The 27,621-nt window shown below is 43.0% G+C and overlaps 1 protein-coding gene and 1 long non-coding RNA gene across 9 annotated transcripts in view; one reads left to right on the forward strand and one right to left on the reverse strand.

Annotated features, from left to right (window-relative positions):
• PDZD2 (PDZ domain containing 2) overlaps positions 1–16,560 on the forward strand; it is a 468,182-nt gene extending 451,622 nt beyond the window's left edge. For all 7 annotated transcript variants that reach the window (XM_054488616.1, XM_054488615.1, XM_063664695.1 and 4 more), the window contains 4 exons: positions 2,909–3,010; positions 4,003–4,273; positions 6,741–6,875; positions 13,689–16,560. In XM_054488616.1, coding sequence (XP_054344591.1) covers positions 2,909–3,010; positions 4,003–4,273; positions 6,741–6,875; positions 13,689–13,855 — 675 coding nt within the window. In that variant the 3' untranslated portion in view covers positions 13,856–16,560. The remainder of the gene's footprint in view (positions 1–2,908; positions 3,011–4,002; positions 4,274–6,740; positions 6,876–13,688) is intronic.
• Positions 4,501–27,621, reverse strand: LOC129036916 (uncharacterized). Of its 2 annotated transcripts, XR_008502684.2 has the most exons (5): positions 27,488–27,621; positions 27,120–27,204; positions 11,974–12,075; positions 10,464–10,555; positions 4,501–9,563 (listed from the first exon to the last, which is right to left on the reverse strand). It is a non-coding gene; the product is annotated as an uncharacterized LOC129036916 (long non-coding RNA). The 2 variants fall into 2 exon arrangements; XR_008502685.2 differs by lacking the exons at positions 27,120–27,204; positions 27,488–27,621 and adding an exon at positions 15,086–15,197.

Consider the following 27,621-nt stretch of genomic DNA (forward strand, 5'->3'; position numbering starts at 1 on the left):
AGAAATAAATATGAAAGTTTCTTTAGTGGTAGTATACCTGGGTCACTGAACTCATCTAAGAATGCTGTTCCAGAAATTCAAATATAGAGGGGCTATGTGATTTCTCAGCCAACGACCAGCCTTGGCACCTAGTACGGAGTTAGCCAGGATGTGAGGAGAGAGGTTGGAATAGAGGAGACCAGTCCCTTCAGGTTCCACCCTTCTGATTCTCAGCCACTGGTTTGGGTCTGTGCAGTTAAGAAATGCCTTGACAGGAGGATCATTTGAGGCCAGGAGTTCGAGACCAGCCTCATCAACATAGTGAGACCTCCTCATCTCTCAAAAAAAAAAAAAAAAAAAAAGATTAAATTTAAAAAATTAGCCAGGCGTGGTGGTATATGCCTGTAGTCCTACCTACATGGGAATCTGAAGCAGGAGAATCACTTGGGTCCAGTAGTTTGAGGCTCAGTGAGCTATGATTGTGCCAGCGCACTCCAGCCTGGGTGACAGAGCAAGACTCTTGTCTCTGAAAGAAAAACAAAATGTCTTGAGATGCTAAGCACTTCCACTTTCAGTAAAAGGGAATAGCCCCTCATCTCTCTTCCTCCTCCCACTTGTTATTACAATAAGGAAGGATTTCATGTGTGAAAAGTCTCACTCTGAGACCACCAGTCAAGGGGGCACAGGTGGGGTCACACGTTGCCAGGCCCCCTTTGCCCCAGACATTTTAGTGTTAGATGAAATGTCAGAGGAGAAGACCAGACTGTCCAGCCAACCACAAGCAAGATGTACACCTTCAGGGACCTCAAACAAAGCAGTATGGCCAGCATGCCACAGTGCTGCCCGAGGGAGGCTTATTCTAGGGCTTTCCTTACCCCCTACTACTCACGCTCAACACGAGGCAGGGTTGTGGTTTGGTTTGAAGATCATTCCTGTTTATCAGAACACGGCGTTCTTTTCCCTTTATTTTCTCACTGTCTTCAGAGAGGAGCGTTGAGCAGGGCTATCCTTACTCTGCCATCCTCAGTCTAGAAGTTTCCTGCCTTGCTTTTTCCAATGAGTATGGTTTGCAGGTACTAAAAATAGAACTGCACAAAACTATTTTCTGTGTCCTTGGCAGTGCTGTGAGAGATTCGAAGCTTCAAGGCTGAAAACAAACCCTGGCCTCCTGACTTCAACACACCCAAACCTTGGAGAGCTCTTGATGGTTGATGTGGCCACCCTGAGACTGTGCTGAGGCTCTCAGAGGCAAAATTTGGCCCAACAATCAGCTTCTAGCATATCTGTGTCCTTAAACACCACTGGAAAAAAATGTGAATATATTTAAATTTTTGTGATTTAACTTGTCCTGGAATGCAGGAGGGCCTCATTTTCTTTTTTTTTTTTTTCTCTTGAGATGGAGTCTCGCCTTGTTGCCCAGGCTGGAGTGCAGTGGCATGATCTCGGCTCACTGCAAGCTCCACCTCCTGGGTTCACACATTCTCCTGCCTCAGCCTCCCGAGTAGGTGGGACTACAGGCGCCCGCCACCACGCCCGGCTAATTTTTTTGTATTTTTAGTAGAGACGGGATTTCACCGTGTTAGCCAGGATGGTCTCCATCTCCTGCCCCTGTGATCTGCCCGCCTCGGCCTCCCAAAGTGCTGGGATTAGAGGCGTGAGCCATCACACCTGGCCTAGGAGGGTCTCATTTTCAAATATTGTCTTTTTGCTCCAGTAAGACATTGAAATATCTGAGAAGTGTTCCTATTTTCAGTAACACGTCACCTCCCAGAAGCTGGACAAAGACCATTTACTGGGTCCTGTATTCCCATTTTTGTTTGGAAAGCTTAGTCAACCTCTTTCTCCCCATTGATCCATGTGTGAGCATACATATGGTTGAAGGTGCCCATGAAGTCGACCTCCCAACTCCCCCAAAAGTTCGGCAGGACAGTCTAGGTTTTGGTTTGAGTAAACTTTGGGGGTTTTTTGAGACAAAGCCTCACTCCATCACCCAGGCTGGAGTGCACTGGCATGATCTCCACTCACTGCAACCTCTGCCCGCTGAGTTCAAGCGATTCTTCTGCCTCAACCTCCCAAGTAGCTGGAATTACAGGTGTCTGCCACCACGCCCGGCTAATTTTTGTATTTTTCAGTAGAGACGGGGTTTCACTATATTGACTAGGAACGGGGTTTCACCGTGTTGACTAGGCTGGTCTCGAGCTCCTGACCTCAGGTGATCCGCCCACCTTGGCCTTCCAAAGCACTGGGATTACAGGCATGAGCCACTGCGCCTAGCTATGCTATTTTGTGGCATCAATTAATTAATTGCACCTGAAATCCAATGATGGGGAGGGAGATGTAGAAAACATGGCCTTGATATGCTCTTACCTGCCTCTTGCCACTGACGCTTATCTTTCTGCTGTTGGCAGGACTGGCTTTGCTAAATTGTAGACTTAAAGAGTTATAGAATAAAGGATTCCCATCGTGATCAAATTATGTACTATGATTTTTTTTTTTTTGAGACAAGGTCTCACTCACTCTGTCACCCAGGCTGAAGTGCAGTGGCGTGATCATGGCTCACTGCAGCCGTGACCTTTCCGGGCTTAATCCTCCCACCTCAGCCTCTTGAGTAGCTGGGACTACAAGTGTGCACCACCACACCTGGCTAATTTTTGTAGAGACAGGGTTTTGCCACATTGCCCAGGCTGGTCTCGAACTGTTGGGCTCAAGAGATCTGCCCCCCTTGGCTTCCCAGAGTGTTGGGATTACAGGCATGAGCCACCACGCCTGGCTGAGAGCCAAAGAACCTTTAGGGTCTGCAGTGAAAAGCCCTTCCAAGAGGATTGACATCAGAGCTTCCCTACTCTTGGCACAAGGGGATATGTTTTTCTTTCTTTCTTAATTTTTTGCAGCTCCAGCTTAAAGGATAATTTTTGTTTGTTTTCACTAGAATAAAGAAGATGTTTGCTTCATAGTCTTGAATAGAAAAGAAGGCTCAGGTCTGGGATTCAGTGTGGCAGGAGGGACAGATGTGGAGCCAAAATCAATCATGGTAAGTGACAAAGTCATTAGGCTCTCAGGAAAATCCCCCCTTAAGCAGCCTCAGAATGTGGTCAGGGCACAAATTCCAATCAGGGGTTCAGAGATTGTGGGTTTCATTCCCAGCTACCAACATAAAAAGGGCGAAGTGGGAGAAGTAGTACATAAGGTTTTCGTTGACAAAAGACAAGCATTTTTAACACAACGCTGACATGTATAGGCCATTTCCAATCCCTATAAACACAATTCGCTATAGCCTTATAATTTACCTAAATATTTTAAGCAATAGAAAACATTAGAATCAACTGGCCAAACTTGTGTTTATACAATTACTCCTTTCTCAAAAACAGTCACTCAAAATTTTACATCATTCAAAATCCTTCAGGACCATCCAGAGGGTCACCTTCACTGCATGAGCCCAGGCCTCGTTCATCTTCGTATTCCCATTGCCTCCTGGATGCCAGGCCCATGTCAGACACTAACAAGAAGTTGAGTTAAAAAAAAAATGTGTGGAGACACTGGCATTGACATTTGTGATCCATCCCCCGCACTGAATGTATGTTTTTTTTTATAAAGCAAGTGTCTACCTTAGAAAGTTCCTTTACTACAAGACCCGGCACGGTGGCTCACGCCTGTAATCCCAGCACTTTGGGAGGTCGAGGCGGAGTGGATCACCTGAGGTCAGGAGTTTGAGACCAGCATGGCCAACATGGTGAAACCCCGTCTCTCCTAACAATACAAAAATTAACCTGGCATAGTGGTGTGTGCCTATAATCCCAGCTACTCAGCAGACTGAGGCAGGAGAATCACTTGAACCCGGGAGGCTGAGATTGCACCACTGTACTCCAGCCTGGGTGACAGAGCGAGACTCCCTCTCAAAAAAAATAAAAAAATAAAAAAAAAGAAGGTTCCTTTACTACAGATACGCAGTTAGTTACTGTCTCCCTTTTACTGGAAATTGTAAGTGGATCTGGTTTTTGTTCCCTTTTCCTTTCCTCGTCCCAGGTCCACAGGGTGTTTTCTCAGGGGGCGGCTTCTCAGGAAGGGACTATGAACCGAGGGGATTTCCTTCTGTCAGTCAACGGCACCTCATTGGCTGGCTTAGCCCACGGGAATGTCCTGAAGGTTCTGCACCAGGCACAGCTGCACAAAGATGGCCTCGTGGTCATCAAGAAAGGGATGGATCAGCCCAGGCCCTCTGCCCGGCAGGAGCCTCCCACAGCCAATGGGAAGGGTTTGCTGTCCAGAAAGACCATCCCCCTGGAGCCTGGCATTGGTAAGATGATCATTTCAACAACCAGCAGGCTGTGAGCTACTGCAGAAAGAGGAGATTCTGGTTGAACATGAAGGAAAATAACAGCTAACTTCTAGATCTGAAAAATTAAATGTAGCGAAGTCTAGAGTGTTTGGATGCTTCTTACAAAAGCAGTGTTACAAATAAATTAGAAAAAAATTAGAAAATTAGAAAAATCCCCCCAGTAGTTCAAGCTATACTGTGGAAGATTTAAAACGACTGCATAACAGTTTCCCTAAGTGTCCTAAAAAGGAATCTCTTTTATATTCACACCCTCTTGTTAGGACTGGTAAGGAAAACAGGAAACTATGTGATGGGGCACACTGTGTTGAAGGAGAAATTCCAGAACTAAGATTTATCCTTGGGAAACAGCAAGGTTGTATTCTTTCCTGTTTTAGAAGAACAGAAGAAAATGAGGGGGCAAGAGTGTTTTGTGTCTGAAAACAGAAACTGCAGCCTTAGTCAACCACGAACTCACTGGAAGAGGTTTAGAAACAGATTTTCTATGTGCCGTCCATATTCAGAGCCTCAGAACCACATGCAGCGTCTGTTTCTGCAGTGTGGGCTGTTTAATGCCCTGTTAAATACTGCAGACGTCTGGAGTGCCGTTCATGTTGGCATTCAGGGGTGACGTCTTTTTTTATTCGAGAGGGCAAAGCAGAAGGTATGGGTTAGGCACTGCCTTCTGGGAGGGGCCTTTTGTTCCTTCTCCACATCTCTCCCTGATAAGGGTAGCTGGATTCCTTTCTACAACTTGGCTTTCTTGTAGCCTGAGCTGTTTGTAGTCCTTGCTGAAAATGGCTCCGATTCCATTTAACAAATGAGAAACACTTCTTGTCCAGATGCCTCCGTGGTCATGTCCCCAGTCTTCCTTCTGTGTCATTTCACTTTGCCTCTTCCAGAGGGCTGAGGCCCTCCCCAATACAGGGAAACACCTTGGTCATTAGATCTTGTCATGCTTGCCTTTGCCCCAGAACTGTCTCGACCACTTGGTGGATTTTCAGTGGGATCCTTGTAAACTGTCAAAGGAAACCACTTCATCCTCACAGCTGCCAGTTTTTAAGCCTCGTGAACTCAGATCTGGATGGTCCTTCTGTCATTTATAATCACTCAGTATTCCTGCAGCAACTTCAGGGCCTCTGGTCTTGAAGCAGACCCTGCAGAGCAATCAAATGCTGAGCGCTTGGAGGGCTTAACCTCGCTCAGTTTCCTGTTCTTTAGTCTCCCTAACCCAGGTCTACCTGGTCCTATACCATACATTGACAGCGTCCAACTGGGGGCCCGGTGCAGTAAGCTGCACAGTAGAGACGATGGGACGCTTTTAAAATCCTGATGCCCAGGAAATTCCCAGCTCAATTAAATCAGAAATGTCGCAGTGGGGGCCAGACACCGTTTCACATTCCCAGGTGATTCCAGTATGCAGCCAGACTCGAGCCACTGCAATACACCCATTTTCCTGTTGAAAAATCATGCTCCCTCCAGTGTTAGTAAATGTCCTTCAGACCCTGTGGAGTGGCCTTCTTTAAACCACGACAATGGACTGGCCTTTATGTCCAAAGGAGACAATACTAGCTTGGCTTCAGCCCTAGTGAACACAGTGAACACAGGAAGCAGGCAGTTTAATCCATCTGTGGTCCTTCCTCTGCCTCCCAATTAACTAAGTGTGCCTTTGCAGTCAACTCTGACGTCCTTGGCTGATAGGCAGGCAAGGGAGGGAAGTACAAGGCAAGTTTACAATCCTGATTCAAACCCAGCCCACCTTCCCGAAACCAGCACACAGAGCTGGCATCACCATGGAAACCATCTCCTCACAGTGGAGCAAGATGCCAGTGGAGGCAGCGAGTGTGTCTGTGAAGACAGCCATAGTCAGGGGCAGGGTTTCCCTTTGCAGGAGCAGGAGTGGCAGGAGCTGGGAGGCAGGAAGCTCTCTGGGTTCCTGGGGGCTTTGGAGTCCATTCTAACAGTCTCACATGAGGCTGGGCATTTTGGTGCTGCCAAGTCTTGGTACCAGAGAGTGATGTTCTGCTGCCATTAGCAGCCAGGGTTGGCAGAAAATCAAATTTGGAGTTCCCAAGTGTGACTTCAGTCCTCACTGAGAAGTGCACAGCCGGTGTGGGGGGCTTAACAAGAGCACTTTGCTTTCTGGGGATTTCTGCTTGGGCATAAAAGCATTTGCCAATGCTTGCAGAAAACACAGAACAAAGGATACAAGTACAGCAGCAACACAGCCAGGAGGGCAGCCCCAGAGTTGGGAGGCCAACAGTGCTACTGGGCTCAAGTGCTGTTATAAGTACCCCAGGGTAGATGGGACTTGAGTGTGCCAGAAGTACATGGGACTTGAGTGTGCCAGAAGTACATGGGGCTGGAGGCAATGCATCCTGGGGGACTTGGACAGGCAGCATGATGAACAACCCTGTCATTTTTATCTTGGTGCACGCTGCCGCTGCAGGGAGAAGTGTGGCTGTACACGACGCTCTGTGTGTTGAAGTGCTGAAGACCTCGGCTGGGCTGGGACTGAGTCTGGATGGGGGAAAATCATCTGTGACAGGAGATGGGCCCTTGGTCATTAAAAGAGTGTACAAAGGTAATGTCCTAGACAACTCAGTCAGCCTTCTCTCACCTGTCATTTTTCCATGGATGTCTCAATGAAAAAAATGCCTTCCATTTAGAAATCAAAAAATCTAAACTGTTTTTAATGCTTTGTGACATACAAGGTTTATTCTGTATGGACATGTATTAACTCATGCCATCCACGTGGCAACTCTATCGGGTGGGTGTCATGTAAAATGGGGATAACCATTTTACAAAAGGAGAAACTGAGGCACATAGGGTCACACAGCTGTAAGTGGCAGAACCAGGCTCCAGCCCAGGCAGTCTGGCCCCAGAGCGTCTGTCCCTGACCCCTGTACTGCAGCAGTTCCTTACTCCGGGCCCCTGTCTCTCTGATGTGAACACACCACACTAAATAACACCACTAGACTTGCCAGTCAGGAGTACTTAATACTGGCCAAGATCTCATTGACTTAAAATACTAGACTTGTAAATGCTAGACTGCAAGAAAGGAATACAGTCCAAGCATAGCCTGTGTGGGAAAAAAAAGATGGGGAGTAGATATTATTGAAATGCTTGGTAAATATATATCTCTTCATCAACTTGCATAATTCATGTTTTGGTCTTGGGCAGTTTTTCAAAATCTTAGATTAACAACTCATAATTGTACTAATAACAGTATAATTGTATGAACAATATCGATATGTAATTATACTTGCAAATAGATCAGAAACCCATTTAAAGTTACAGTATGTAACAGAATAAGTAGGTCAGCAAGTAACAAGGTCAGTTCTTCTTAGCTAAGGATTGTTGTTTATTTAAATGACCATCTAGTTAATGACCTTGAGATATTTCTACAATTGCATAGTAATCCCAAAACCTCTCTCCACTCTTGACCTGTAGTGTTAATAGAAAAAAAACTTTAAAAAAATGTATAGTTACACTTAAAAAAAACCCCTATGGATCAAAAGTGGAAACGAAGCCTCTGTGGTAAGCAGGGCTGCATCCTTGGGGCCCAGAGGAAGCGGAGGATGAGAAAGAAATGTGCACTGCAGGCTGGGGCCTCAGTGCCCACGCAGGAGCAGGGGCTCAGCACCCCTGTGGGCAGCCAGAGCGAGGCATCTTGTGATGCAGAGGCCTGGGACCTGTTCTTTTGCCAGTAAACTGTGGTCACAACAGGTCTGCTTTACTCGAGTGGCAGCCACGACAGGCTGCCTGCTCCCAACCCCTGGAGCAAGCAGAAGACAGGCATAAATCAGGAGTCAGGTCTCTGTTATGTGTGAACCTATGGTACCAGGGTAAAGAGAAAACCTCAGACTCATCAAATGTTCAAGTTGACAGAGCAGCAGCAGGAGGAGAACTAGGCTCAGGCAAGCATGTGGCAACTCGACTATAAGAGCCCTCACAACAGAAAGCTCTCAGACGAAGGGTACAGGGCAACATCCATTGCCAGCAGACCCGAAAAACAGGACACCCCATTCATGACAGAGGCAGGAATGTTACCCATGAAACAAGACCAAAGAGGGTATTCAGAAGGAGCAAGCAAATATGTAAAAAAAACAAAATGCAAGCTGGGTGTGGTAGCGCATGCCTGTAGTCTCAGCTCCTTGGACTGCTTGAGCCCCAGGAGTTCAATACCAGCCTGAACAGCAGAGCAAGACCCTGCCTCTTTAAAAGTAAAAACTAAATGCACATATACCCTCATTAGTGAAAATGGAGTTAAATATATTTTTAAGTTAATGAATAAAAGTAAAAAGTAGACTAAATCCATGTGAAGATAGAATTTGTAAAAATAGAACAGAAGAAACCGTTAAAAAATGCGGTATAGGGAAATAGAGATGATTACAAAAAGGTAATGAGAGAAAGAGTTCCAGAAGGAAAAAACAGAATGAGAGGAAACAGTTGCAGAAATCATGACTAAGAATTTTCCAGAACTGAAAAAATGACAGGACTATGCAGAATGAAAAACTCATCAAGGGGCAAAACAGTCTGAATTTATTTAAAACAAACAAACAAAAAACAAGCCTTGTTAGCCAGGCAGAGTGGTGCACATCTGTGATCCCACCTACTTAGGAGGCTGAGGCAGAAGGATCACGGAAGGATCACTTGAGCCCTGGACTTGGAGGCTGCAGTGAGCAGGACTGCACCATTGCACTCCAGCCTAGATGACAGAGTAGGACCGTCTCCAAAAAAAATAAAATCCAAACCTTGATATAATAAAGTTTCAGAATATAAAGAAGAAAATCTAAAAAGCCAGGAGAAAATTCTAGTTTGCTCACTGCGTACAACAATCAGAGTGGCGGCATCAATGCCTGGAGCCAGCAACGCCTTCAGAGGACTGAGGGAAAATGTCCATCACCTGAAAACGCAGCACCCAGCTAACCTGTCATTCAATAGGGTAGCTAAAATGGAGGTATTTTAAGACACTCCTGAGGAGAGGGGGAGTGGCCGCCTCCGTGGTTGGTCACAGGACACGTAGCCTCTGCAGTCCAAAGAGACACAACCCAAAAAAGCATGTGAGCCTGCGAACTGAAGGACCAGGGCAGACGCTGACTAAAGCAGCACATCGGCTGGGGAGGCCAGGCTTCGGGACCCCATACTAGAAGAAGTCACAGGACAGATGACATCCTTCAGATCTGTCTCCAGCAAAGCAAGAATATGACGTCCTGGATAACTTCTCAGCCTTTGTCTTTAGCATCTGGCCACAAATCCGTGAAAACTGCTGTGGAAATGGATAAAGAAGAAGAGAAGTGTCAGTCCCACAGACTAGCGCTTTAGACACTCTCGTGTGCAAGCCCGTGGTTTTGTTCTTGGGGAAAGCCATTCAAGTATTTCTGAGTATGATACGGCAGATCCCACCTTTGGAAACTAGTGAGTCTAAAGATTTCATTATCTGGCCGGGCATGGTGGCTCATGCCTATAATCCCAGCACTTTGGGAGGCTAAGGCAGGCGAATCACTTGAGGTCAGGATTCACCTTCTTACCTCGTATTTCATACAAATTTCAGGAGTACAGGTTTTCTGTTCATTTTGTTTTCCTGTGTCTTTTAGCTCAAGCATTAGAAAACAATACAGCAAAACTGATTTCTTAAGTCTATTACAGAACAAGCATTTGAATAAGAATTTTTTTTTTAAAACAGAGTCTTGATCTGTCACCCAGGCTGGAGTGCAGTGTCACAATCTCTGCTCACTGCAATCTCTGCCTCCCAGGTTCAAGTGAGTCTGGCGCCTCAGCCTCCTAAGCAGCCCGAGGTGGGCGGATCACCTGAGGTCAGGAATTAGAGACCAGCCTGGCCAACATGGTGAAACCCCGTCTCTACTAAAAATATAAATGTTAGTTGGGCATTGTGGCGCATGCCTGTAATTCCAGCTACTCAGGAGGCTGAGGCAGGAGAGTCACTTGAACCCAGGAGGCGGAGGTTGCAGTGAGCCAGGACTGCACCACTGCACTCCAGCCTGGGGTCAGAGAAGGCTCCATCTGAAAAACAAAAAAACATATAAAATGTTCATTATATGGCAAAATTTATAAGCAAATTCAAAAATAAGTGATTAGAAGATATTTACAATATATTTAATAAACAAAGGGTTGATATCCAGAATAGGCAGGGTACCATGGCTCACACCTGTAATCCCGGCACTTTGGAGACCAAGGTGGGCAGATCACTTGAGCCCAGGAGTTCAAGACCAGTCTGGGCCACATGACGAGACTCCATCTCTATAAAAAATACAGAAATTACTCGGGTGTGGTGGCACGCACCTATAGTACCAGCTACTCAGGAGGCTGAGGTGGGAGAATCATTTGAGCCTAGGAGGTCGAGGCTGCAGTGAGCCATGGTTGTGCCACAGCACTCCAGCCTGGGTGACAGAGGGAGACCTTATCTCCAAAAAAAAAAAAAAAAAAAAAAATCCAGAATATATGCAGAACTATATAATTCAGTAAGAAAACTACAAGAGAGAAAATTTAGGTAAAGAAAGCAATAGAAAATGGACAGAAGTTAAAACCTAGGTGGCCAAGAAACACAGGAAGATGCTCAAACTTAAATGTATTGGATGAAAATTAGAAATATTATAAATCATTCTTTTAATCTATCAAGTTGGCCAAAAATAAAAAATCTCATACTATGATGTGTTGGCAAGGAGGTGGAGAAAGGAAAACACTCATTTTTTTTCTCACGCAAGTATCTACTGGTTAATCTTTAAGGAAAATTTTAGCAGTGCTTACGAAAATGGAAGCTATGAAACAATTTAAATTTCTATCTGTAGCAGAATAAAATATATTCATATAAAGGAAAGCTAAATAGCAGCTGAAAAAATAAATTACATCTCTCTCTCTGTAAACTGGGACCAGCTCAAAAACAGTGTTGAATGAAAAAAAAGCCAAATGCAGATTGTTCACTGTATGACACCAATTCATCATAAGCATAAGGAACCTAAGAATGTGTTAAACAAAAGCTATGCAAGACCTTTTTTGGGAAAAAGCATAAAAGCTTTCTAAAGGACATTTTTTAAAAATCTATGAGTATATGGAGAGAGAGACATATCCTGCTCAAATCTGTTAAGATTCAGTTTGGCCTCATGTAATAGGAAATCCAAAATAGCAGTGGTTTAAACGAAAGAATTTATTTCTCTCTTGTGTAAAAAGTCCAAAAGCTGGCAAACCTCTGTTTTGTACAACACTGAATGTTTCCTAAAGGAGCAGTCCCCGAGCTTTTTGGCACCAGGGACTGGTTTTGTGGAAGACAGTTTTTCCATGGGGAGGGTTTGGGTGGGGGATGGTTTTGGGATGATTCAGATGCATTACGTTTATTGTGTACTTTATTACATTTTAATATATAACGAAATAATTATAAACTCACCATCATGTAGAATCTGTGGGAGCCCTGAGCTTGTTTTCTTGCAACTAGGCATCCCATCTGGGGGTGATGGGAGACCATGACAGATCATCAGGTGTTAGATTCTCATAAGGAACACGCAACCTAGATCCCTCGCATGTACGGTTCACAATAGGGTTCACGCTCACGTGAGAATCTAATGCTGCTGCTGATCTGACAGGAGGCAGAGCTCAGGTGGTAATGTGAGTGATGGTGAGAGGCTGTAAATAGAGGAAGCTTTGCTCACTCACCCACTGCTCACCTGCTGTGCAGCCCTCCTGCCACCAGTCTGCAGCCCAAGGGTTGAGGACCCCTGTCCTAGAAGACTTTGCTCCACTTCATCTCATTCAGTCCTTCTAACAACCTAGTAAGATAACAAGACAGATATCATCACCATTTTGCAGATGAGAAAACTGAAGTTTAGAGAAATCTGTAACTTGCCTGAAGTCACAGATTTGAGACCAAACCCAGTCTGATTGCTCCTTCAGTGTGCGTCAGGCTGTTCTGGTTGCCTGGAACCTCCCATGTCTTGAGGCCCAGCTGAACACTCACAAAATTCTTTTGTTTCACATAACCCGAAGGCCTTCAGTTAATATGCTAGAATAGAACATTGGGTACTATGTTAACACAAATATAATTGGTTCTTTGGTCCTTCCAAAAATGTATCTCAAGAAAAGCAAGGACTAGGGACCAAATCATTTTCCTGGGGCCCACTACAGGGCTGATATTGGTGAGGTCTCTCTTCTAATGTAACTGCCTCTATCATTTACCACAGAAAATGTTTTTGTCCTTGGGTGGGTTGGATTTCTTCCAAGCTGTATTTTTATCACATAATATTTATTTCAATAATTTCAATAACGACTTTCAGTGATTTAGGATGAAATCGATACATCTGCTCAGTCATTTGAGGTCTAATCAAAATTTCTGAGAAAATTTTTATTTTCACACTTGGGACTTTTTCTTTCAATGCCATTTTTTTCCATAAGATGCCTCCATAGCTGGTGTACCTTTAGAAGTATATGTGTGAGAACGTAAATGGAGGGTTTACACTTGCATTTTTTTCAAAGCTCATAGAAAGCTAGACAAAGCTATAATGTGAACATGCTAAACTCTGTAAGTAGTCTCCATGGTCACTAATGAGCACATAATCACTGATTCTCAGAACTTGCATGTATCAGCCAGTATCTGTTAACAATTAGAAGCTGACAGCCTAGGCAACATGGCAAGACCCCATCTCTACCAGAAATATAAAAAAATAGCTGTGCGTGGTGGTGTATGCCTGTGGTCGCAGCTACTCTGAAGGCTGAGGTGAGAGGATCACTTGAGCCCAGTGAGGCAGAGGCTGCAGCAAGCCAAAACTGTACCACTGCACTCCAGCCTGGGTGACAGAGTGAGGCCCTGTCTCAACAACAAAAAAAGTTGAGCCTGCTTTTCTGTGTTTACTGGCTGTTTGGATTTCAGCTGTTGATTTCCTTACCCCAACTTTATTTTGTGTTATTCTCGTGGACTTTTAGCTCTTTAGTCTGGATGTTAACCATTTGTTGATTAAATACATAGAGAATATCTTCCCCTTGTCAGTTTGTTTTTTTTTTTGTTTTTTTTTTTTTGTTTGAGACGGAGTCTCGCTCTGTCGCCCAGGCTGGAGTGCAGTGGCTCAATCTCGGCTCACTGCAAGCTCCGCCTCCCAGGTTCATGCCATTCTCCTGCCTCAGCCTCCTGAGTAGCTGGGACTACAGGTGCCCGCCACTGCACCCGGCTAATTTTTTGTATTGGAGGGGCGGCGGGAGGGCTAGAGTTGCACTGTTTTCTGTAGACCAGTTTATTTTTATGGATATATGCTTTTTGTGTTCTAAGAAATATTTCTCTATTCAATAATATATTATTTAGATATTTTTATCACTTAAAAGTTTTTAGTTTACTTAGGATTTTTGAATACTATAAAACTGCCAAGCTATTATTCTGTGTTTATTCTCGCAGGTGGTGCAGCTGAACAAGCTGGAATAATAGAAGCTGGAGATGAAATTCTTGCTATTAATGGGAAACCTCTGGTTGGGCTCATGCACTTTGATGCCTGGAATATTATGAAGTCTGTCCCAGAAGGACCTGTGCAGTTATTAATTAGAAAGCAGAGGAATTCTTCATGAATTTTAACAAGAATCATTTTCTCAGTTCTCTTCTTTCTTTAGCAAATCAGAGTGACTTCTTAAACCACAGGTTCTTGAAATGGCCAACACTGGTATAGACACAGACTATAAAAATCTCCAAGCGTGTGCTTACACATGAAGCCTGACTTAACTGTATGTGCAACAGCAATGAAATTAACTCCAGAAGCCTTCCACCTGGATCACCCAGGCCGGGAGGGTTCATTCGTTCCAGTGCCTGTCCCCTACCTTTATGTTTACTGATGGGGATACAAGATGTGACACACCCTTCTTTATTTGAAACACTCAGCTAGACCTTTGCTTCCTTCTTGCCAGCTCTCCCAACATACCCAATCCTGGTGATTAGGGAACTAAAAGTCTGAGGGAGACACAAATGTCACACCTAAGAGGACTATCAATCATCATTTTATATGATTTTGTAAGTAAATGACAGAATGCTTTTAGGCACATTCGATGGAAGGAGGAGCTGTAGGTCTGTATATGTTACCCTGAAAAGAGAGTAAGACTTAAAAAAATGAATTATGATCTGTTAGGCCGAGCTCAGGAATTGTCCAAAAATGAAAAAGCAAAATAGAGTATTTTTTAGTGAGTGTAATGTATAATGTACGTATGCAAAGTTCAACTCAATAGGTTATTGATCACCATGAAGCATTGATCATTTTCTATCTCAAAAGTGTAAGCCATAAGGCTGTTTTACAGAATAGCACTTCTTTAAATAGGCATGAGCTTCACTGCTTAGAGGGAGCAGAAACGTCAACATCTAAAAGCACCTTACAACTAGTTTTTGAACCTGTCTTGGTAAGTGCTGGAATTCAAGACTGGTCAGTACAAGAGCAGACAAAAATATCACAGTCACTGGGTTTCCATTTCTGTATTTTATGCACTCCAACCATGAATTTAAACTAAATTTTTAGAAATCAATCAAGTATCTTTCTAAGTGTCCTTGGATTTATAGACAATGTATGTACAATCCAAATAGAGGAGCTTAATGGAATCCTTTTAGGAGACTGGTTGGTTTTTTTCCTCTTTCCCAACATGTTTAAGAAATGTAACATTCTAAGTATTGGATCTCTTTTCTTGACCTAGTATAATGACAACTGCAGTGACTTCAGTTTTTGCTGTTTTCGTTTTCCCGCTTTGCAATTTCCTCCTTTTGCCAAAAATGTTTTCCTACAGAAGACTGTCGTGACTCACGCTGCTTGGGAAACTCACTCTGGCCACTCCTCCTCTGGTGGCATGAGCTGCTTCCCAGTAGCTATTCCGATTGGATATTCCGTTCATCGTCACATAGCTGGCTTTTCTCCCCTCGTGATGTACCCTTATTTTCTTAGGTAAATTCCAAACTCTCATCGGGTCATAAGGAGGAGGAGAAACAGGGTGAGTCAAGGTAAAGGAGCAGAAATATAGTTACAAGCCAGGTCTTCAGTGGCACAAACCAACCCGTTGAGCCCTAACAATATGAGTGGAGAGTGCATTTGCCATACCTGTGTGCATGACACTAAGATTTTATGTTGGAGATGATACTTCTTTAAATAACCTACAGCTTGAGTCTATGGCTATGACCCCCAGATTCATGGAGGGGCTTTAGCCATCAGCTTTGTACATCATTTTTCTGAATGACCAATCCCACTAAACATCTTTGAAGTCGGCCTAGAGAGGTCCTTCAGATGAGAGAGAAATAGCTGGCTTGTCTGAGTCCAGATTTCTCATCAACCGGCAATACAAAGGAAAATATAGTACATGAGTTAGTTAGAAAGGTCTTATTGATTTTACTTCTACTTTTCACTACAGTTACATGTAGGATACTGTAGGAAGTCAGTGCAAGGTGCATGCATGATTGATTGTTTTTTCAGTCTCTGGGGTCAGTTTTGTGGTTTCTGCTTTCTTGCCTAAATCAAGTCAACACTGAAAACTGCTTTTTTGCCTCCACTCTTACAGCTGTGCCTAATAATAAGAAACGCACAGCCCTGTGTGAACAGACAGGAATTCCTTGTGCAATGTGGAGCAAATGGAACGGTCTCCTTCTGCAAGTCCTTAATCCTCATATCTGGAGTACAAGGGTAGACCTCTGGCTTACCACATACACTATGCTAAAGTCATCAGCCACTGCTACTACATCTTGCCAGAAGGTTTCCCTCACCAACAACAGTTGAAATTTAAGGGAAGAAGCAAAAGCTAAACTGTCTTTGACCCTAAGATAGAAAGCTATTTATTTGTCTTCAGTGTTCAAGGCATGACTAGTATTTCTAATTAGCCTAATAAATTCCCACACTTTCTGAAGTGAACACTAATGGTATTGTCCTACTAAAACTGTCATTGTTTCTTTTTTTTTTAACTGGTCAGTCATTCACAATAAGCTATGAGGGTAAATACGTGTTATAACAAGTAAATCGTAGTTGCAAGAATATACCATGAAGATTAAAGTAGGCTGGGTTTCATTTCCATCTTCCCACACATCTCATTGAATTTGATGGTTGACTTAATTGGCACCATAACTTTGTATGATATTATACATTATCCTTTATTTATGTAAAGTAAAATGCCTTATATATTAAAGAGTAAGTGCAATAATATGAAATAGCCTGTACATTTTAAAAATGTTGTCACCAAGTTATATAAATCCACATCTCTGTAAACAAACTTTTTTAAGTAATTTTAAAAAAATAAACACTCTGCTTACTACTTGATTTTTTTTTCTCTTTTTGCTGTTAATTGAGTAATATTGAGATGAGAAATGTTTATTGTCACCTAAATGAGTCAGAGGTACAAAGGCAATAGAACTCAAATTAGCCGCCCTTTTCCAGGCCACACTCACAATCTTGACACAATCCAAAACTTTTCCACCTCTAAATCTTTCTTACAATTGAACAACCTACTATTTTACCACACGCTCCCAGCCTCCTGGTCACTTCCTCCCACGTCTTCACTTTGAAAAAGCCCTTGACAGTTTTCTCCCTATCAGAACTCCACCCTTCCATTCCCTTCTCAGACTAGAAGAACCCTAGCGTAGCACAGCAAACTCTGCCAAGCCCACAGGCTTAGATCCCTTGCCCCACTGTTGTGTCTTACCAGGCGATCCTGGACCCTTCCAAATAGCCAGCATCTTGGTTCCTATAACCCTATTCCTACAGAAAAATCCCACAACTAGACACAACACTGCTGCTGTAAATTCACGGTTTCCAGCCTTAACTGGACCCTCGCTGCCACTCAGCACTTGTTTCCTTGTCAGTTTTTTCTCTCATTTTTCACAATAATGTTCTTTTTCTCAAAAACCCTACCCATTCACCTTCCCCCTCCTACTTGGATGATCTGGGATCCTACCTCACAGAGCTCAATAAAAAGCATCAACTTGGCTGGGCGTGGTGGCTCATGCCTGTAATCCCAGCACTTTGGGAGGCTGAGACAGGCAGATCACGAGGTCAGGAGATTGAGACCACCCTGGCTAACACGGTGAAACCCCATCTCTACAAAAACTACAAAAAAAAAAAAAAAATTAGCCAGGCGTCATGGCGGGCGCCTGTAGTCCCAGCTACTTGGGAGGCTGAGGCAGGAGAATGGCGTGAACCCTGGAGGCGGAGCTTGCAGTGAGCAGAGATCGTGCCACTGCACTTCAGCCTGGGCAACACAGCGAGACTCCATCTCAAAAAAAAAAAAAAAAAAAAAAAAAAAAGCATCTACTTTATTTAGGTGCCCTGGTTTTAAGATGGAGATACCAACCTACAGTAACCCAAGGAAAAAGGCAAGATGGCTTCTTGCAGGAATCTCAGAACAGGACCCAGCATGTGACCTGGCCTCAGACGGGAGGAACTCTGCTTCACCCAGCACCCTCCCCACTTCAGGTCTGTTTCTGCTGGTCACAGCATCCTAATCCCCAGTCCATACCAGTTCTTTACCTAGACATCTCCTATGAAAGCCATTTGTCATCATTTTGGCCCCATTCAATACCACAGAGTTGCTCTGGACATTCGAGCTGTTGCCTGCCTGATTTTCTATACACTTCTCAAAATTGAAATTGATTGGTTCCCTGCCCCTACTTGGGTAGAGCTTTTTCCTAGAAGACAGAGTGCTTGTTTGCATAATTCCCCTCCTCGAAACCCAGTGAAATGAACAAATACAGAGGGAAACTCTGGTAGTTTTAAAATGGAAATAGCCACAAACCCATTATATGAAATGGAAAACTACATACCATGTGTAAGATCTAAAACCAGGCTGGGCACAGTGGCACACTCCTGTAATCCCAGCAGTTTGGGAGGCCAAGGCAGGAGGATCACTTGAGGTCAGGGGTGGCAGGCCAGATTTGAGGGGAGCCCCCACCAAACAGGATCCTGCAGTTAACTGATTCAGTAAGAGATTAGCTGCCCCAGCTCACCCTCACCCCATAAATGCCATGGCCACCATCACTCCACACAGCCTCCTGATCCCTTCAAGACAGCTGGGTATCTCAGATTAAAATCAGCTAGTCCCCAACTTCCTTCTCTTGTCCTAAGAGATGATTTGAATAATGCTTAAACACAGAGAGCTATAAAGGATCCACTACTGATCAATCTTGGGCAAATGGCAGGCGTAGTAGAATTCACTTATCCCCACTAAACAATCAAATTCAACAAGGGTCCTACTTATGAATTCAGAACTGGTGAAGAGAAGGGAGGAGAATACAAGGAGTGAAATACAATTATGCAAAAGGCAGATAAAAAATATAATTTGGAGGCCGGACGCGGTGGCTCATGCCTGTAATCCCAGCACTTTGGGAGGCCAAGGCGGACGGATCACGAGGTCAAGAGATCGAGACCATCCTGGCCAACATGGTGAAACCCCGTCGCTACTAAAAATACAAAAATTAGCTAGGCATGGTGGCACGCGCCTGTAGTCCCAGCTACTCAGGAGGCTGAGGCAGTAGAATCACTTGAACCCAGGAGGCGGCGCTTGCAGTGAACTGAGGATCGCGCCACTGCACTCCAGACTGGTGACAGAGCAAGACTGTCTCAAAAAAAAAAAAAAAAAGAAGTAAATATATAATTTGGAAGATGACTCGGGAAAAGAAAATTCTAAATACAAACTGTTTTGTATTCTCAATGTACTTAAGTAAACATGGCTTCTAAGCAGCACAAGTTCAAAAGAGCAATAAGAAAACTTAATGAGATTAATACAGATCTGGTAGAAGTAAAACTAAAACAATCACCTTACCAAACCAAAGCCACATTAGAAGCAACAAGTCAAATAAAATTGTAGACATCTAAGTGACATTGAAGATGAACTTGAAAAATCCTGATTAAATGTTAGCCAATAGAATTCTGCAGTACATTAAAGAAAATATGCACAACTGATGTTAATTCCAGGAATATGTGAACAGTTTGAAATTAAGAATCTATAGATGTAGTACGTTACATTAACAGGACAAAAGAGAAAAAGAATCATCATGAAAGATGTCCACAGGCTGGGTACAGTGGCTCACACCTGTAATCCCAGCACTTTGAGAGGCCGAGGCGGGTGGATCACCTGAGGTCAGGAGTTTGAGACCAGCCTGGCCAACAAGGTGAAACCCCCTATCTCTACTAAAAATACAAAAATCAGCAGGGCGTGGTGGCAGACGCCTGTAATCCCAGCTAATCGGGAGGCTGAGGCAGGAGAATCGCTTGAACCCGAGAGGTGGAGGTTGCAGTGAGCCGAAATCGTGCCACTGCATTCCAGCCTGGGTGACGAGCGAAACTCTGTCTGAATGAAGGAATGATGTCAACAGACACTAAAGCCTACATCATGCTCTAATGGAGGAACTCCAGAAACATTCCCATTCGTCAGGAATATGCCCAGGATGCTCAAAAGTATGATTGTTGAAAAGCAATGTTCTGGAGGTATAAGCCAATATAATTAGGTAAAATTTTATTTTATTTTTTGTAGAGACAGGGCCTCTCTATGTTGCTGGTCTTGAACTCCTCTCAGGTGATCTTCCCACCTTAGCCTCCCAAAATGCTGGGATTACAGGTGTGAGCCACTGTACCAGGCCCAATTATGTAAAATTCTAAAAAACAGCTATAAATAACAAAAGCAAAAGTATTATGATTTGCACATGACAAAACTTGAGTACATATAAACACAAAAGTTCCCATTGAAGAACTATTAAAATAGTAGAATTCAGTATGGTGGCCACAAAAATTAACATTCACCAAAACAACAGCCTTTTTTTGTTGTTTTTTTTGAGACAGAGTCTCGCTGTGTCGCTCAGGATGGAGTGCAGTGGCGCCATCTCAGCTCACTGCAAGCTCCGCCTCCCAGGTTCACACCATTCTCCTGCCTCAGCCTCCTGAGTAGCTACGACTACAGGCGCCTGCCACCACGCCCAACTAATTTTTTGTATTTTTAGTAGAGACAGGGTTTCACCATGTTAGCCAGGATGGTCTCAATCTCCTGACCTCGTGATACACCTGCCTTGGCCTCCCAGAGTGCTGGGATTACAGGCGCGAGCCAACGTGCCCGGCCAGCCTTTTTTTTTTTTTTTTTTTGAGATGGAGTCTCGCTCTTGTTACCCAGGCTGGAATGCAGTGGCGCGATCTCAGCTCACTGCAACCTCCACCTTACAGGTTCACGCCATTCTCCTGCCTCGGCCTCCCAAGTAGCTGGGACTACAGGCACATGCCACCACACCCAGCTAATTTTTGTATTTTTAGTAGAGACGGGGTTTCACCATGTTGGCCAGGATGGTCTCGATCTCCTGACCTCGTGATCCGCCCACCTCGGCCTTCCAAAGTGCTGGGATTACAGGCGTGAGCCACCACCAGCTTTTCTGTAAATAATAACCAGTTAGAATATACCATGGGAGAAATACTCTATTATGAATGCCAGCAACTGAAAATATAAATTTATTCTTAGCAAGAACTGGCCAAGACCTAAAAATATTATAAAACTCTATTAAGGGACATAAGAGATAACTAAAAAAAGGGGGGTAAATATATGTATAGCTTCTTGAACAGGATGACTCAATACTATAAAGATCTCAGTTCTCCCCAAACTAATTTATAAATATAAGTCCAATCATAATCTCAAATTCTTTAACCTGACAAAATTATCCTAAAGTCCATCTGGTGGGATAAACACACAAAAATAGCCACAAGAAATTTGAAAAGGCAGAGTAAGAGGGGAACTGGTATTAAAATATTATCAGAAATCTGTAATAATTAAAATGGTGGCTCCTCTACTATAGAACTAGACAGGCAGACCACTAGAACACAGACCCAAATATATAGTAATTCCAAATTCAACAAAAAAGGGGCATTTTAAATCAGCAGCAACAAAACAAAAACAAAACACCACACATACCGATCATTCAAGATATTCAATAACTGGTGTTGAGAAAATTGGCTAGGTATTTTGAAGAGAGGAAAAAGCTAGCCCATTTGCAACAAAATCCCTGACATCAAAATAAAATTCCAGAGGGGTCAAAGATTTAAAAGCAAGAAAGGAAACAAAAACAAAAACAATTCCAAAAAACCTAAATATATTGCTTTAATCATAAAGTGAATAAGCTCTTCTAAGCATGAAGCTAAATTCAGAATCTACAAAGCAATAGACTCACAATTTAACCAGACTATATACAAACTAAAAACTACTGGGGGCTATCCCAGTGGATTCAAGCAAGATGCCAGGAACACTGGCATAGTTTTCTATTCTCCCCATATCCCCACTAACACACCCAGGACACACACACACACACACACACACACACACACACACACACACACACACACACACACACACACACACACACACACACACACACACACACACACACACACACACACACACACACACACACACACACACACACACACACACACACACACACACACACGAGAAAAACACAGTAAACATCCACAATAAAACTAGATACAAAGGTATCTCCACAAACTCCAAAATATGCAAGTGTGTCGGGGATATGCCACCACCACCACCAAGACCAATTTGAAATCACCATCTGTACAAGAGAAGTAGAAGGAAGCAACACAGCATGTGATGGCCCCATGACCTTGCAAAATCACCAGGAAAGCTCAGAGGACAAGCAGGACAGCAGCAGCTGGGCATGGAAGAGTTTTCTTCTTCTCCTAGTGGGCAAGTGTGTGAAGTCCATGATGAAGGAGGAAAGGGCTGATGAGGGCTGTGAACTCTCAAAACCCCATGCTAAGGAGAAACTATGGGAAATAGAATCCAAATTGAGCAGGACAAGAGCAAGGATGAAAAATAAGATTCAGTTAAAAGTATATGAGGGGAGCAGATACAGGTCTTTTCACTCCACAAAACAGAAGAGGGAGAGGCTAAAGTTAAGCTACTCCAACTCAAGTCTTTCTCTTCTAAAAGAACAGGAAAGGCAATTTCATGTAAAAAGGAGTAACAGAAGATAATCTTGGGTTAGATCCCATACAAAGTAGTTATAAGAAAAAAGAGGCCGAGTGCAATGGCTCACACCTGTAATCCCAGCACTTTGCGAGGCTGAGGCAGGTGGATCGCTTAAGCCCAGGAGTTCAAGACTAGCCTGGGTAACATGGCAAGACCCCTTCTCTACAAGAAATACCAAAAAATTAGCCAGGCTTGGTGGTGCACGCCTATGGTCCCAACTACTCAAGAGGCTGAGGTGGGAGGATCGCTGGAACCCAGGAAATCAAGTCACTGCAGGCTGCGCAACAGAGTGAAACCCCATCTCAAAAAAAAAAAAAAAAGTATAAGGAACAAATATAATCCCTACAGACAACAAAAGCACACCAGAAAGCTATGCCCACAAAACCAGTGAGAACTATAAGTCAGTACCTCAGAATGAGCTAAAATAAAATATATCAAGAAAATGACCTGGAATATGAATAATACAAACGGAAACCAGAAAGACTCAGAAATCAGGTATTAAAACTCAGGAAAAAAAAATCTAAGATAATTTCAGAAAAGATGAGTCATGTGGAAAGATCATTTCCAGTGAATAAACCACAATAATGCCTTCAGAGAAAGAGAAGAGAAAAAGGGGACAAATGTTTAAAGATCAGTAAGAAATAGAGGAAAAAACCCCAGCAAAACACAAAGATGGAAGATGAGTCCCTCAAAAGGAAAACCTGAACAAGTGAACAGAAGACTAAATATTTTAATTTTCCTGAAATTGAGAATTAAAAAATGGTCAACACTACATTGTTGAAAGATCACACCATGTACTTCGGAATACTGATCCAGAACAACCAAGACAAAAACACACTCTAGTAACATTGGAAAAATACCGGAGAGAAAATATCCCATGAGCATCCAGGCAAAAACAACAAGGCAATTATGAGAGAAAGAAAATCATTATCATATTATAATCCTAGTATTGTTTGACAGCAATGTTTTATGCTAAGAACATACTTTGGTTACCCAAAGAAAATGTGACTTAAGAATTTTATTGGCTGGGCACAGTGGCTCACGCCTGTAATCCCAGCATTTTGGGAGGCCGAGGCAGGCGGATCACAAAGTCAGGCGTTCGAGACCAGCCTGGCCAACATGGTAAAACATGGTCTCTACTAAAAATACAAAAATTACCCGGGCATGGTGGCACATGTCTGTAATCCCAGCTACTCGAGAGGCTGAGGTGGGGGAATCGCTTGAACCTGGGAGGCAGAGGTTGCAGTGAGCCAAGATCGCACCACTGCACTCCAGCCTGGGCGACAGAGTGAGACTCCCATCTCAAAAAAAAAGAATTTTATCCAGACATACTTTCAAATAAAAGGCTACAGATAAACTGCCATCAGCATACAAAAATTCAAGACTATTATTCTCACAAACCCTTTCTGAAGAATCTAACAAATGAGCAAGGCAATCAAAATGATGGCCAGGCAGTGACACTGGGAATGGTGATGAGCACTAAATAGGTATTTACCTGAAGAGCTGAGACTAAAGGAAGGGTTAAAAGGAAAAGATTAAAGTATATAATGAATACATATTCTTACAATGTAGATGTAGCCCAACTACAAAAAGGGTGGTGGCGGAGGCGAACGGAGCAAGCATATAAAAAAGTCTTATTAAAAACTCATTTTTAAGTAATCAAATTGCTGGTATAGTGCTAATACTATTATTTTGAGAATGTCATATGTGGAAGCAAATGAATAACTGTGATATTTTATTGTCAGTAATTTCCATCATTCTTGATATGGAAAAGTAGAAGACAGAAAAATCCTATAAATTGTAAATTTGAATTTGAGGGTTGAGTGGGGTGGCTCACACCTAAAATCCCAGCACTTTGGGAAGCTAAGACAGGAGGATCACTTGAGGCCAGGAGTTCAAGACCAGCCTGGGCAATATAGTGAGACTCAATCTCTACAAAAAATTTAAAAATTAGCTAGGCATGGTGTCACATGCTTGTAGTCCTAGCTACTTGGGAGGCTGAGGCAGGAGGATCACTTGAGCCCAGGAGTTTGAGACTGCAACGAGCCATGATCAGGCCACTGCACTCTAGCCTGGGCAACGGAGTGAGATCTTGTTCTCAAAAAAATAAATAAATACATTTCTATCTGAATTGTCAATGTAAAATCATAAGGCACTTTATTTTTCATTTTTTTATTGTGGCAAAATATACATGAAGTTTACCATCTTAACTTTTTTTTTTTTTTTTTTAAGACAGAGTCTCGCTCTGTCGCCCAGGCTGGAGTGCAATGGCACAATCTCAGCTCACTGCAACCTCTACCTCCCAGGTTCAAGCAATTCTCTGCCTCAGCCTCCCGAGTAGCTGGGATTACAGGCGCCCACCACCATGCCCAGCTAATTTTTGTATCTTTAGTAGAGACGGGGTTTCACCATCTTGGCCAGGCTGGTCTTGAACTGCTGACCTCGTGATCTACCCACCTCAACCTCTCAAAGTGCTGGGATTACAGGCATGCGCCACTGCGCACGGCCCATCTTAACCATTTTTGTTTTTTGAGACGGAATCTTGCCCTGTCACCCAGGCTAGAGTGCAATGGTGCAATGTCAGCTCACTGCAACCTCCACCTCCCGGGTTCTAGCGATTCTCCTGCCTCAGCCTCCCAAGTAGCTGGAATTACAGGCACCCACCACCACACCTGGCTAATTTTTGTATTTTCAGTAGAGACGGGGTTTCACCACGTTGGTCAGGCTGGTCTCGAACTCCTGACCTGAGGTGATCCACTCACCTCGGCCTCCCAAAGTGCTGGGATTACAAGCGTAAGCCACTGCACCCAGCCCCATCCCTGTCACTTTAACTTCCCGCACTGTAACTCTGTGAGGTACTTTTTATAAACACATACAGACACCACACAAACACACATACAATTTTCCCCCAGAAGCAATGACCAAGGCAGTAGTAACAAGTATTCTGAAAGCCCAAATTACGGTCTCGAAGTACCATTTCATGCTAAAAGAAACATGGCTTGTTGGAAAAATAGATGATTCCAGATACAGGGTAGGAAATATACAAAATGAACCTGAAACATCTTGCCATACCAGGAAGTTATCAAAGACTACTACAACTATCAAAAGGACTCCAGATCCTTGAAGAGAGTTCCACTGGCCAAAGATAGGGCATTTTGAGCATTAATAGGGCTAATAACTGTAGATCAAAACACATAAAAGAATGATTATTCCATTACACTAAGTGAAATAAGGCACAAAAAAGACAAAAAAAAAAGATCTCGCTTGTATGTGTAATCTAAAAAAGCCAATCTCATAGAAAAAGAGTAGAAAAATGGTTACTAGAAACTGAGGGGAAGGGGAGAGATAGGGAAACAAACGTTGTTCAAAGGATACAAAGTCTCAGACTGGAGGAATCAAGTTTTAGTGATCTATTGCATTGCATGGTGACAACAGTTAATAATAACGTATTGTGTTTCAAAATTGCTAAAAAGGACTATTTTTAATATTCTTACCAAAAAAAATAAGTTGGTAAGGTGATGGTTATTTTAATAAGCTTGACTGAATCTCCAATGTGTACAAAGACTAAAACATTACATTATACCCATAAATATACACAATTATTATTTGTCAATTTAAATAGAATGTGTTTCCATAAGTTCATAATACTTTAAAAATTAAAGTTATTTTTGGAGGATGCCAAGGAACCAGCTGTATTTTGAAAATAGGTAAATAAACTGTAAGAATTATTCTACCTTCCCTCTACGAATTATAGTAAAACGTAACATAGATAACATGTCTCTTTATAGAAATATTCTAGCTAATAAAAAAAAAATAATGAGGGTCGGGCGCAGTGGCTCAAGCCTGTAATCCCAGCACTTTGGGAGGCCGAGGCGGGAGGATCACGAGGTCAGGAGTTTGAGACCAGCCTGGCCAATATGGTGAAACTCTGTCTCTACTAAAAACACAAAAACAGAAAAATAACCGGGTGTGGTGGTGGGTGCCCGTAATCCCAGCTACTCGAGAGGCTGAGGCATAAGAACTGCTTGAATCCGGGAGGTGGAGGCTGTATTGAGCCAGAGATCGCGCCACTGCACTCCACCCTGGGTGACACATACACACAAAAAAAGAAATAATGGCCGGGTGCGGTGGCTCACGACTGTAATCCCAGTAATCCCAGCATTTTGGGAGGCCGAGGCGGGCAGATCACAAGGTCACGAGATTGAGACCATCCTGGCTAACACGGTGAAACCCCATCTCTACTAAAAATACCAAACAATTAGCCGGGCATGGTGGCAGGCGCCTGCAGTCCCAGCTACTCGGGAGGCTGAGGCAGGAGAATGGCGTGAACCCGGGAGGCAGAGCTTGGAGTGAGCCGAGATCGCGCCACTGCACTCCAGCCTGGGCAACAGAGCGAGACTCCATCTCAAAAAAAAAATAAGAAGAAGAAGAAGAAGAATTAAAATATCACATTGTAACCCCAATAAATAAGAATTGAACAGCAAGGCTGCTAACATCACAAAAGGAGAATATGAGACATTATGTGCCTCCTGGTGGAAGCATACACCACCACCGATTAGTGTTGCCTACACAAACAAACCTGAATCTAAGCTTCTAGAGCCAATTACCAATTCTTGGGAAATGCAGTGTAGAAGTCAAAGAAATACCTTAAATCACACCATGTGGAAACCATCAACAAAATCCAAACTTTGGAAAACTCTGCATGACAAACGATCTAATTTCATCAACAAATATTTTGCAAAGGAAAAACAAGAGAGAGGTAGGGGGAAGAACCTACAGATTCAAAAAAAACTTAAAAGACATACCAAATGAAACAAAACAATACAATTAAAGATTCACACTGGGTCAGGACAGTACTTACTCTTATGAAGACTGTAACTGGGAGAAAGACTTGAACAGCTTCAAGGTATAGCTTGCAAGGTTCTATCTCCTGACCTGGGTAATGGCTGTAAACATGTGTGCCTTAAATTAATTAATGTAAACATTTGTTTCAGATTTTCCATTTATATTTTAATCATAAAAACTTTTAATGAAACGCTTATATACATATTCTTAACCTACACATTCAACTTTTTCCATTTTTAAATTTGATCATACCCTCCCAAAGTTAATATGTATCAAATCTGACCACCAGACATCTCTTTAGAAGAAGGATCTCCACAAATTGCATGCTCAAGCACTGCACCTTACACTTTTCTGAACGTTAAAGAAAGCAAAAGCAAAACTTACCATCTGCCAGCTCCAAAGACTGGGAAAACAACTGCATCATAGATACAGGCTTAAGTCCTCGTGAATCAGTACAGAAAAAGATCAATGCCCTTTAGAAAAATGAATAAAGAACACGAACAGGTAATTCACAGAAA

Source organism: Pongo pygmaeus, chromosome 4 (genome assembly GCF_028885625.2).
Source record: "Pongo pygmaeus isolate AG05252 chromosome 4, NHGRI_mPonPyg2-v2.0_pri, whole genome shotgun sequence".
NCBI classification, from domain to species: domain Eukaryota; kingdom Metazoa; phylum Chordata; class Mammalia; order Primates; family Hominidae; genus Pongo; species Pongo pygmaeus.